Source organism: Clarias gariepinus, chromosome 1 (assembly GCF_024256425.1).
Source record: "Clarias gariepinus isolate MV-2021 ecotype Netherlands chromosome 1, CGAR_prim_01v2, whole genome shotgun sequence".
In the NCBI taxonomy this organism is placed as follows: domain Eukaryota; kingdom Metazoa; phylum Chordata; class Actinopteri; order Siluriformes; family Clariidae; genus Clarias; species Clarias gariepinus.
The window spans coordinates 45,082,153-45,095,296 of NC_071100.1; the positions used below are offsets into that span (position 1 = coordinate 45,082,153).

A 13,144-nucleotide genomic window follows, 5' to 3' on the forward strand; every position below is an offset into this window, starting at 1 on the left:
GGAGGTCGTTCCTTTTACTAGTCGTACCAATATCTCCGTGATAGTGCACGAAGGAACGTCACATGCACCTTCTGAGGCAGACTCGGAGAAGAGCTACTTTCTCACCTCACAAACTGAGAGAACTGTTAACGCCAAAGAGGAATCGGGTCAAAACGTGTTCGCTCCAGGAATGGAATTTAATGTGACTCAGGAACCGATCAGTAAAGCTTCCGATTTTGTCGAGGACAGTCACATTCTTAAACTGCTCCCGAATCCAGAAGGTGAAGCCATGGACAAGGATGATGTATGGGAGCCATCGGTCACCTGGCCTCTGCATGGCGGCCATGGCCTCGTGTTCCAGGAGATGGAGGAGGATGACGGAGGTAACGGGTGGAATCCAAGGGAAGGTCATGTGTCTCGTTCACGAAGCAGACGGAGTTGGATCTGGAACCAGTTTTTTGTTATCGAGGAGTATGCTGGTCCTGAGCCTGTTCTCATCGGAAGGGTAAGTTTAAAAAAAGGAAAAAAAAAAACTTTATGTCTCATATATATGTGTATATATTATTATGTTCTAAGAATGTCTTTTACCTACACTTACCTTGTGGCTTTTAACCACCATTGATTTCACATCTGGATAACCGAATTACTTCTAAATGGCTCGAAATTAAATAATTAGACAGCGAAGCATTAAAAGGTTACCACACTCTGTGATGCCTATGGAGGATAACAAATTTATATTTAACGTTTGTTGCTTTGTAACCGAACAAAAAAAGAAGATCCCCCATAGAGGGCTCTGATTAATCTCTTCTAGAGCGATGGTAATGCCATTAGACCGATTAATCCAGCCATTTTTTCCCATCAATCTCTCTCAATTTGATTCCCAGCAGAGGCCAACCCCGGCAGGTTGGAAAATAATATTATAATCAGTCCATTAATTTAGAGCCTGATTCAGTGCTGTTTAAAACGACAGTGTGTGGGGTGATGAACTATTAAAATAAGACCTCTGACTGACTATCAAGGGCACAGGGGTAGGGCATGAAAACACAGAGCAGGAGCCCGTAATTTCTCTGGGTACTGTCTTCTATGACTCACGCCTAAATGTACTAAGGCTCTGATTCTCTAGAGACAGACTGGAGCTTGTGGAGTGTAAGGAACGGGGGCTTTTATGAGGAGAAGAAAAAAAAAAGATGTGTGAATTGGTTGAATTGGATAGCTGATTAGAAAATTTGCTTAGGCTTGAGAAAGTCTCCCAAGTCTTCAGTTTTGCTCTGTCTCTTCTTTTTGTCCTTGTGTGAAATGTAAAGGCAAGAGAATTTATGAACTGAGTAAATGAACGAGCGTGATATTGTGTGCTTGCCCGAGGCAGCTGTACAGCGTTTTATGATCCGAATACAAAACCGTGCGCTCGTCTTCTGTTTTGTGCGTGTTGCTTCTCCAGTTGCTTAATGGAATTCCTACAGCGCCCACTAATATCTCGACGTATCCACCTGAGCTCGGTGACATCGGACACGCCGTCCAGGTTGAACATAAGAGGACTGTTTCGAGAAAAGCAAACGGAGAGGACTATTAGGAATTAGTGGGCAGTGGAAATGAGAGAAGAGGCATGCTGGGTGGACACTGCCGAGTAAGCCGTATTGACAATATTGAGTTTGTTTGGTTGGTTGGCAGTCTAATGCTTGAGCCAAAAAACAAACAAAAACGGAAGAAGATGAAAGAGACTTGATTCTCTATTTCTTCATCCTCACTGCCTCAATGTTTCCCTCAAAGCCCCCCCTTCAAAAGTTGGTTTCTTGATGCGAAATTGACCGATTTTAAGCCTGCTCGAAGCATCCTTGTGTGTTGTGTCGGTGTGTCTGGAATTTTATCTGCTATTGTTCAAAACACACATAGCTGCTGATTAGCACAAATAACTCAGTATGCTAATGTGATGTGCGTGCTTTCTGATTATGTCTCGAGGCTAAGGCAGGAGGGGGATAGTTCAAACATTCCTTTTCCTGCATCACGAATTGCCTTTTTGCAAGGAAACACGGTTTATTATTTTGACCTGAAACATTACACTGTCTACCTTCTTTTATACTCTTTAAAATTTATTTCAGTGCCTGAACAAGTTTTCGAGATTCAAGAGCTCTGTAGAGGGTTGAAAAGTTGAGAAAGTTCAATCAGGCAAAGCAGATATCCGGACAATCATTTTCTCTGGCAGGTTTGCTGAAATCACTCGAGCACTCAAGACATGGAAATGTCAGGCTACGCAAGCATGTAAGCTTTCTCTCAGAGTACTGTTCCAATATTCAGGGGTGTAACTCTGCTTTAAAATGTTCCTGGTACTACAATGATGATGGGAAAAGAAAAAAAAATGTGATCTATTACAAGGCCAATAAGTGCTGTTTTTATCATTGGTAGAGACTCATGAGTTCATACCATAATCTACTACTATAGTAATATTACCACGGTAGGCACCATTGGACCCTATAGAATTCCAGGGTAGGTACTTTGGTGGGTATAGTGGTTTACACTGTGGTATTCACCATAGTGGTAAATACCATGGTACTTACTGGGTACCACAGTAGCTACTAAAGTTTACCAGGTATCTAATTTGGTACTGTATGTTTATTTACCATATTAGATGTTAGTAGTGGCCATATTATTGTATGTAATATTACAAGTTTCAACACCATGGTATTTAATTAATATTACATACATACAATAGTATCATACAATATAAATATCACCATTATGGTAATAAACATATTTTTGGCATTATCTTGGTACATGTTTCATAGTACCATACTATACTACATGTACCGTATGCACCATTGTGGCCCATGTAGTATACCAGCAAATAGGGTAATATCGGCAGAGGTGGGTAGTAACGTGCCTATTTACCACACACACAAACATTTCATGGTAGACAGCGAAGGAAACATGACGCGGTTAGTTTAGCTGTTTTATTTAATGTTGCAGTGTTAAAATGTATAATTAGCAAATAACATAGAGGTAAAGTGAGACTCTTGTACTGTACATGTTCTTATGTTATTTTTCTGCTGAGTCATTTGGCGGGAAACTGAATATACAGTAAATCTTACACATCTTACAGTAAATAGTTTACACTGTTCATACATACACATGGTACATACACCTACATTCATATACAGTAGGGATTTGTTTCTAAAGCTTTATGTTGTGAAAAAAGTGAGATTAGGGAATTTGTGTTTGTTATTCCGTAATTAGCTTTTTTGTAAAGATATTTAGCTTTATTCATTTACTTTATTACATTTATTTTATTATTTGCAAATTTCAGAATTTGTACATTATTTCATCATTTTGTCTGGCTGCTTACATAATAAAAATAAATAAATAAATTAATTAATTAATCAGACATTATGATGAAACAGTTACTCGAGTAGTTTTTTTTTTTTTAGTCTTTTCACCAAATACTTTTTTTTACTCTTACTTGAGTAACATTTTGGGTGACTACTTTTTACTTCTACTTAAGTAATATTATTTTGAAGTACAGCTACTCTTACTTGAGTAGTACAATCTTTGGCTACTCTACCCATCTCTGATTTTGGGACACATTATATACGTATCTATACCATTTATTATAATATATATATAATTTATTATGGGTTAATTTCATGCTTGTTTTTAATTAGGTCCTCAAAATGAATAATGTGTGCTTTAAGACATCACAGATGAACTCTTTGGGTTCTTCAACTTGGAGAAAATAACTAAACCCTCTCTGATATGGTAAATAATCAGTTGTAGCATTTTGCCAAAAAAAACTTTGAACTGTCTGTGTTTGTACTTTTAATTCACATCCATGACAATATTCTAAGTGTAATTTTCAATTCTTGCCACGTGCAGCGCAAACGCCATTCCTGTCAAAACCTGACCTGCAAAGATCTTGTTTGTGGGGGTACTGTATGAGTAGGTGTAGGGGACATGTCTCAAGCATCGCAAGTGCAGCATACACCTATGCTAATGACACTCTGCTTTGCTTCTTGTTCTTGTATTCCCACCGTTATTGGAGTGTGGGCTTCCCCCTGGAGCAAACAAAATTCAAGCCTTAAGATAAAAGGTATGTTAAAAATGACGTAAGCATTTTCCTTTGATGTTCCCTTTGGACCTCATTAGTGAAAATTGCACTCAATGACATTCTGTGCTATTGGCAAGTACGTTTTAAGTCACAGGGCGTTCTGTTAAAGCACACAAAATACTACAGTTGTGGTTTTCTCCCTGGATAAAGTATAATTTATTTTTCTGATTAGTGTTTTTTTTAAAGGGTTGTGATTATAGAAAGCATTCTACGAATCATTCCACATTAGCTCAAGTAGTAATCAGTACTATTTTTAGTCTAATTAGTACACTGGTACACTTTCTGAATCCTCTAATATGAATTTTATCCCCACTGATATTTATAGAACTGCTGCATAATTGCCACAACTGTGAATAATTTGTAGTTCAGTCCCAGACATGATGGTTCTGTATATACGGTACATGTGGCTGTTAAAGTACTATCAAGGGATTAATCTTGAGTTTAAGTGAGCCTGACTTAGGTCTTTCTCTTGGTGTCCAAATTAATACTACACTCACAATGTTTAAGTATTTCTGTCAATCTAAGAACTGAAGCATCTTCTGCTGCGATGTCAATGTGTGACTCAGACATTATCTTTTCACTCATATTAAGTGTTAAAACTAAATGTTTGTGCTGCACTGTGGTGTAATGTCAAAGCCAGTTGTCCTGTTGTTCACACAATCATTACATCCATCCGTCCATCCAACCATGCTTTTATTTATTCACCCTTCAATTTATTCATCTATGCCTTCTTCTACCCCATCCATCCAACTAACCAATAGCGGACCAACCCGCCCACCAATTTATTCCTCTTTGTTTATTTATTCATCTATCCATTTTCCCACTAATTTATTCTTTCTTCAATCCACCCAGTTACCCATCTGTCCACCCCATCTTTGACCCATTTGTCCACCCTGACATCCATCCACAAACTCATCCAACACATCCTCCTATCCATTTAGTCACCAAACAATCTGTTGAACCACCTTTGCTTCCATCCATCCATCCATCCATCCATCCATCCATCCATATGTGCATCCAACTACTCCTGCAAAAAAACAACCAAACAATCACCTGTTTATCAATTTGTTCTCCACTGATCTGTTTACCCAGCCATCCAACTATCCATCCATTTACTCACCACCCATCTACTCTTCCTTCAATTATTCTAACCACCCACCTACTCACCCATCTGTTCTTCAAACAGTCTGTTCCCTCTGCCATCCATCCACCTACTTGATCTATTTTCTTATACAGTTTCCTACCAATCAAACTATTGTCCATCTACCCAGGCGTCTCTTTTTCCATCCATCCATCCATCCATCCATCCATCCATCCATCCATCCATCCTGTCTGTCTATACAAACACATTTTGGTTTGCACACTAATGAATCTGTGTTGCTTCTGTCTATTCCATCAGAACATGACATCACATGTTGCAGGTCTAGGTTGCAGGTGGCTACTCTGGCTGTTTAATTGATTGTGTTTGTGTGCGAGTGGCTTGTGCATTTGGTTTGACACATATGGCCGCTACCCTTTTGTTTCCAAACCCATGCTCGACGCACAGTTTTAATTTGCGTCACACACTGACAATCACATGCTATTAGAAAGATTTGGAAGAGGATAGCAAGCCAGACTGTGTTGAGGCCACAGCTCCAACAGACACCTGCTGTGAGGGAGATCATAAGAGATAATTCAAGGATGACTCTCAACAAACTAGTTTGTGTTTTTCTTCCCTTTCTCTCACTGTGAGAAATATTTAGCCTCAAGGCTTGAACTCAGCAGGAGCGAAGGAGCAATTAGGAATGAAGAGATGTTGACAAGGGCAGAGAGAGGGACACTGAGTGGCAAGATGGTAGAATGTGTGTTAAAATAATGATGTCAATTGAATTAGAATCAGAAAATATGAATGAGACGGAAGAGAAAAATCTTAGGCAAATAGTAGGAAATGCCATTTACTATACAGTACAAAGCAGCGAAAAGAAAAGGTACTGTACAGCAAATATGAATGGCATGAAGAGGAATGGAGCAATGAAAAGTCCTGTGCTATAAATGAAAAACACACAAGTGTCTGCAGTCCTCAATCGTTATAAAGGTGTGTGTGTGTGTGTAATGTAAGTGAGAGCATTACAATAATGATATATAGCTGGAAAGATAACAGGTGGAATAATGGAGATAGAGCAGGACTGCACTGTGTGAGTAAGACAAGAATGGGCAGTGAAAGAGTACAATTGTGTTAAATACCATTTTATTACAAACCCCTGTGGAGACAAAATTCACAAGCATTTTAATTCTGCATGTAGAAATTAAAAGAAAGCAGGGAGCAGAGGGTCGTTTTACTGCTGAAGTCTAACAGAAACGCTCCTAACGTTCACATCGCCTTTTCTATTCATATATATGCGCGCGTGTGTGTGTGTATTTTTCATTACCCCAAGCCATTGATAACATCTCATTCAGAGTTATTCAGTTTGGTTTCATAAGACATTAATACCTGGATGTATTAATTCTTTACGCCATGGATTCCACTGGATGTTACAAATATTTTTGTGGTATTCTGGTCTGTTTTGAAAAGATTGCATCATGTACAGTGGTAGAACACATGCAGATATTTCAGGTTCTACCACATCTCAAAGGCGTTCTGTTGGATTCTGATCCGGTGACTGGGAAGGCCACTGGAAAAACGTTGATCCACATGAAACCAGTTTGAGATGGCTTTGTCTTAGTGGTATTGCGCAACATTATTCTGGAAGTAGCCACTGGAAGATGTGTCCATAAAGTGGTGCACATGGTCAACAGCAATCCTAAATAGGCTGCATCGTTTAAACAATGATATTAGTGAGCCCAAACCATAACACCACCTCCACCAGTTGGGTCCATGGTTGAGTCCATCATTAGACCAACTTTCAACTATATACAGTAGTTTTGATTGGCATCCATAAGAAATGTTACTATGGTAAACTAAAGTACATAACATGATACACTGTAGGTTTATGAGTAGTATGGTAGTACTATAGTGTTTACCACAATATTTACAATACCGTGCTACTTATTGGGTACCAGGCTGGCTAGTTCAAAGGTATCAATCATGGTACTGTATATTTGTACATACTGTAACATATTAGATATGCTATTACATACTACTGTTATGGTATAGTACAGGCAGTACCATATTACTGTATGCATAATGGAGAGTTACAGCATACAATATGGTATTTTTGCAGTATTACTACTGTAGTATATACTCTATAAACAGATGTGTGAGAAAATTAGTTATAGAAACACTATGTTAAGTACTTAGTAACCAGTTAATCCCCAGGACAATCATATTATCCGGATATCCTACTGGGAGTATGCAGAAGATTTGGCTGAATCCGTATTAATTGTCTGCACACATAAATGGCTGATGATAAGGTATCCAGAGATAAGCTCTTGGAGAGGAAACACCGATTCAGCTAGAAGGCCATGCTGGAGGTCATCAGTGCATGCCTAGCTTATGCAAGCTTATCACCAGAAAATACAACTTCTCCACTCTATTATCTAAACGGACTTCAGCGCTAAGAGAAGGAGGTCATATCCCTGCACCTGGTCATAACTCTTGCAGATTCATCATTTTCGGTGTAGCTTGTACAGTACACCAGAGCACATGAGCTAGGGCTTGTCTGAACTCCCATTAAAGATGACAACAGTCCTTGCACTGTAGCATAGAAAACCCTTCTGTCACAGTCATTTTCAGCATGGCTGTAACAGCTAGATTAGAGCTTGTCAAGGCTTGGAACTAGATCCCTTTACAGACACTCAACACTCCCAAATGAAGGTGTAGACATCCTTGCCTCCTTGCTCTGAAATAAAAGGTCTCTGTTGAGAAGTGCAGACTTCTTAGTTACACTAGATCATTGACTTCAGCTAAGGCTTGATGGCTGCTAAGATGTTGATATGTCTAGCACCAGGACTGGGAACCCCTACCCGGCATAGTTTAAAGATTTCCTACGATCCAGTTACTTATTAAGGTGTTCATGATTTTAGCTAATTGTGCCCATAGAGGGGAAAGTTACAGTCGGGTGCAGGAATGGGTTCTTGTAGGATTTCAGTTGAGAAGACGTACAGTAGATATGGTTGAGGTTCACCAGCTTCACCTTTCGAGTCCTACAACATGGTTATTACTTGCTCTCAACTTTGAATTCAGTGAAGGCATTCCATCCTGACTATGGAGGGAATATCAACTCCAAAAGACAAGCTACTGTAGGAAATTAGCAAGAATCCGATTTAATTAGCTTGTTTAGTGCTTGAATTCACATAACGCTGCAGTTTAAGCTCCACTTACCAGCTAGATAGTCCCGACTGTGATTTATATTTAAAGGAGGAAATGCATAGGAGGGAACTGACACAGTGCAACCAAGAAAAAAAATGAACAGTTTGTACCACCAACGCTGCAAAGTAAAAAACGTTCAGCTCTCTGGGGCATGTAGAGATTAATGTCTGTATAGAACAATAGAAAGTGACTAGCCAAATGCAGAGCAGTACCGCTCACAAGGGAAAACTCGAGATGCATTGATGCCTCGCAATTTAGAGAAGGCTTGCAAAAAAAAAAAAAAAAGAAGAAAAGAAAAGAAATGTCCTCTCAGTAAAGTGGAAAGAATCAAGTGGACAACTGTGTCTTCCAACATATAGAGTCAAAAGCTACCAAACTCCATTTCAGCGTTACATAGTCTGAAAATGAATACAGGATGGAAGGAAAATGTAAAATGTCAAGTTCAAGTTGGCTTTTATTGTCATTTTAACCATATACAGTTCAGTACACTGTGAAATTAAACAACATTCCTCCAGGACCACGGTGCTATATACAGTATATACAACTAGCTAACTAAGAAACCTAATCAGCTGCCTTTCACGGCTACCCCTGGTGGTTGGGAGGGTGAAGTCCAGACTGTTCTGTCATGCAAAATGCAATACACTACCATCTCAGGCGAATTATATATGATTGAAAAAAGCACATGGCATTTGAATAAGCATGACATGACCAACTTTAGACATTAAGTAAAGGTCGGCGATGGCTAATTGTTTTTAAGGAACATTTTTGAGGATTAGAAGCGCTGTTCCTTTAGATTAGTATTTACTTGATGCTCTCAGAGCTGGCACTGATTGTCCACTTCCTGTCAAAGAGAGAAAGGCACAAGGGGAGAGACAGAGAGAGAGAGAGAGAGAGAGAGGAACATGCAGCACCAACATGTCGGCGTGTCTCTGAATGCGAAAAATGAATAAACAGCTTAAACGCATCAGTAATGTCTAATGAATTATACAGTAATTGCTTCATTAAAAAAAGTAAAAAGGAACGCAGTCAGTGGCAATTAATACATGAAATACAACAGTATGATGAGTATTTTTACTCACTCTCTCACTCACTCACTCATCGTCTTTATCCTGTATTCAGGGTCGCGGGGTCCTGGAGCCTATTTCAGGAGGCTTAGGGCATGAGGCAGGGGTACACCCTGGACAGGGTGCCAATCCATTACAGGGCACACACACACTCACACACTCATTCACACACTACGGGCAATTTGGGAATGGCAATTTTTTAAATATTTTTAGTATTTTTAATAATTAAAGACGTTATATATTTATATACATTATATATACTACATTATACATATATATATATATATATATACTAATACATAATACTGCTGTATATTAACAGAATTAAGAAAAAGAAAAAAGGAATACATCAAGATCAGAATTATCTAGAAAAAGGAAAAAGAAAAGCTTCAATGACACAAAAGATCACTTGGCGTCCTGTCATACATCAGCTGATCATGATAGCCAACATTTGCATATTCTCGGGTCCGAATTGTCATTTGACCATAAATAATTCATGCTAGCGAGCCGAGTGTGATAGCAGTAAGTAGGAGAGCGCTTGAAGTAATAATGTAGAGCAATAACGTCCATGAATAATACACGCAGGCCTGGCATGAGAGAGACTCGTCCAAGGGCTAAGCCGAATTCAGAAGGAAATAGGTCAGATCAGAGCCTTTTCTCTGTTACTTCACCCTGAAGAGACTGAGTTTTTAAGGGCCATACCTACAGTAAGGGGGACTGTTGAATCGTCACTTATTACTGTAACGAAATAAAAATAAATAAATAAGTAAAAAAAAGGCAATTTTTCTTTGCAGTAATCCAAAGTTCAAGGTTAATATGCTCACCTTGGATTACTTCACGAAAGCGATCTGATCCAAGAACAACTTCAGGCTTCTATCGCTCTCACACTGTCTGATTCATATGGGAATATGGGACTGGGAGTTAGTCTGCAGAAGTCAGTTAGTTGGCGGAGAAACAGGTGTTGCGTGTTCCCATTGCACATCACTTAACGCACTGACTGATCAGACCCAAACAGCTCTAATATCATTGCATGTCCCATAGTCTCCATACCAGATGCCTCATGTTCCACAAGGCTGCCTGATTCCCTGAAAATATTTACTCTGAAAATTGAGTATAGTGGTATTCTGGGCGGTAGGGGTGGTCGCTTCCGTTGCTTGTGCGTCAGCAAAACTCGAAGCTTAAACCAGGGCATCTGTCAAATGAGCGAACGTAGGCCGTAACACCATATGGCTCCAGATGCAAACTCGGGTAGCGCTGACACCTCACACTTCCCAGATCCCTGGGTTTGGAGCTTTAAATTGCTCCGACTGTAGGTGTTGTAATCGTGTATGTGAATGATGTGCATGCCAGCTTATAATGGTTTCACAAAGTTGATCCCTGATCCAGAGTAGGATAAACATTCATTCATTTATATTCTATAGCACTTATCCTGTACAGGGTCAAAGGGAGCCTGGCGCTTATCCCAGGAGACATCGAGCACAAGGGTACATCGAGCACACACTCAATCACACAAACTACAGGCAATTTGGGATTTCCAAACAGCTTACTTTGCATGTCTTTGGACTGTAGGAGGAAACCAAAGGAAGGCCACCAAGTACAGGGAGAACATGCAAACTCCACAGGGGCTAATCGAACCCTTGACTCTGGAGGTGTGAGGCCACAGTGCTGTTTTTTCACCTGAATCTAGAGTTACCTCGATCGATGTCATTTATACAACTGAGCATTTAGGAGTTCAGGACCTTGCTCAGTACCCAGAGTCGACAACTTCGGTTGTGGTGCTCGGATTTAAACTCGCAACCATGTCCGAGGCCCTAAACCCTGATCTCCTGCTGTGGAAAGAACAAAGATCCCGGACCTGTGAGGTGTCAGCACTCATCACTACACCACTTTGATTCTGTTAAAGTGGAAGTTGTGGCTCAGTCGTTAATGCATTGAGCTACGGATCGGAAGGTCACAAGTTCAAATTTCAGTACGGCTAAGCTTTGGATTCTTAACGAAACCCTTTTTTTTTTTGAAGTCTCAGCCAAAGGACCAAATGTAAATGGTAAATAAAACGCATCCTTAAAATAGCTGGGCTGATTCCACAGTGGTGGCTCTGTGTGCATATGCTGGCTGTAACTCAAGGCTACATTTCCCACAGCCCAGCATGAGTCTGGTTTATAGTCATCCGCTGCACCGCAGAATCATCAGTAGGGAGCAGCGTGTCTGGTGCCCGCCTCAGCTGGAATAAACAGCTTTTAATAATGCAGTTGCGCTGGCTAGGCACATGTTAATTACGTGTCACCAGAGGAGATAAAGGACCCTCCAGAGTACTGCAGTCTCAGGTGTGGTGTTGCCAGTCGCTGGATGGACAGATGGGAGATTATTTGGCTACGAGAAAGGAGGGTTTAAAGGGTCAGACATCTGAGAAGCAGTTGAGATAGCGCCAAGCAATGTCACTTCATTTTGCTGATGAGACTCTGAGAAAGAACCTCATTTGTCCAACATGGCTGTCATAAAACCTGGCACTAGGAGATACAACAGCATTGTGCTTTATGACGCCTGAATTATGTTCCATGCCATGGACAATGATTGCATTTTTAGACATCATGGAAGTTATGCAGTTCTGTAGCATAATACAGGCAGGACACAATAGATCAACACATACAGTACAGTGCTGAGAACATCTTGCCTTTTTCCAAATGGTCCGGACCTGGTGTTAAATTATTCGAAGTCCCTGGTGAGCAGAGTCGGCCAGGCTGTCTATGAGAGCAGAGGCCATAACTGCATGAGTGTCTCAACTGATTTGAGGTCAACGCAGTATCAAGCATGAGTCTTAGACTTTTTTTTTTCTTTCTTTTTTTTCTCAGAGTGTGAATGAGACGAGGATTTATTCTTTTTTTTTTCACCATCACACATTAAACCTTTGAATGATTTTCACTGTTGTGTGTTGCTGTGATTTCGGGTGCCATTTTTGTCCCACATTTCTAACTCTGCATGCAAGATAAAAGTTAAAGCAGCATTTGAAATACAAGTATGTTTCACATGCATGTTTTAGATAAATGGTTGAAAAACTTATACAAACAGCAGCACTTACAGACTCTGTCCTGGATGGCTTAAAATATATAATCACTGAAATACTTATTTAAATTTTTTTTTTTTTTGGGGTGCGATTACCGTGTGAATCCTTTTAACATCGCATGTTTAAAACAAACTTTCACTTGAGTCATCAATTAAGGTATGAAAAAAGGTGAACACATCCGTTCAAGTCAAACCGGGACTTGTGATGCCATGTCTGGTGAATAAAGACGTAAAACTGATTGACAAGACATTTCCACATGTTTGAGCCATTAAAGGAATTCCTGGGAGGCCAGCGTTTCCGATGTGAAGGAGGCAGTCGGATCATGAACTGAGAAGACTTTCCACCCTGATGGTGTGTAAAGCACTAGTGAAACGCTGGGATGAGTGCACTAATTTATGAGTGCATGGATTATATTGAGAAACAAAGGGAGTTTTTACTCTCATAACGGTGTTCCGGTATGCCTTAAATGTCACTTAAACTGTGTTTCGTCCTCATGCCTTAAATGTCACCTATTGTAAAAATATAATTCACTGTCTTTTTTAAAACCAATTAGATTTTATCTCTAACGTGATCTTACTGTATATAAGAAGTACCCCTCCCCTGACCTGCTGCTCAGCTTAATAGTTCGGTGGTGGGGCGTGGCCTAGAATTAGCTC

The 13,144-nt window shown here is 39.9% G+C and overlaps 1 protein-coding gene across 1 annotated transcript in view; it reads left to right on the forward strand.

Moving 5' to 3' along the window:
• The first annotated feature begins 279 nt into the window (after positions 1 to 279).
• The window catches only part of LOC128522673 (cadherin-24), an 87,551-nt gene continuing 74,686 nt past the window's right edge, over positions 280 to 13,144 (forward strand). Inside the window, exon 1 of the mRNA XM_053495623.1 lies at positions 280 to 484. Coding sequence (XP_053351598.1) covers positions 344 to 484 — 141 coding nt within the window. The 5' untranslated portion in view covers positions 280 to 343. The remainder of the gene's footprint in view (positions 485 to 13,144) is intronic.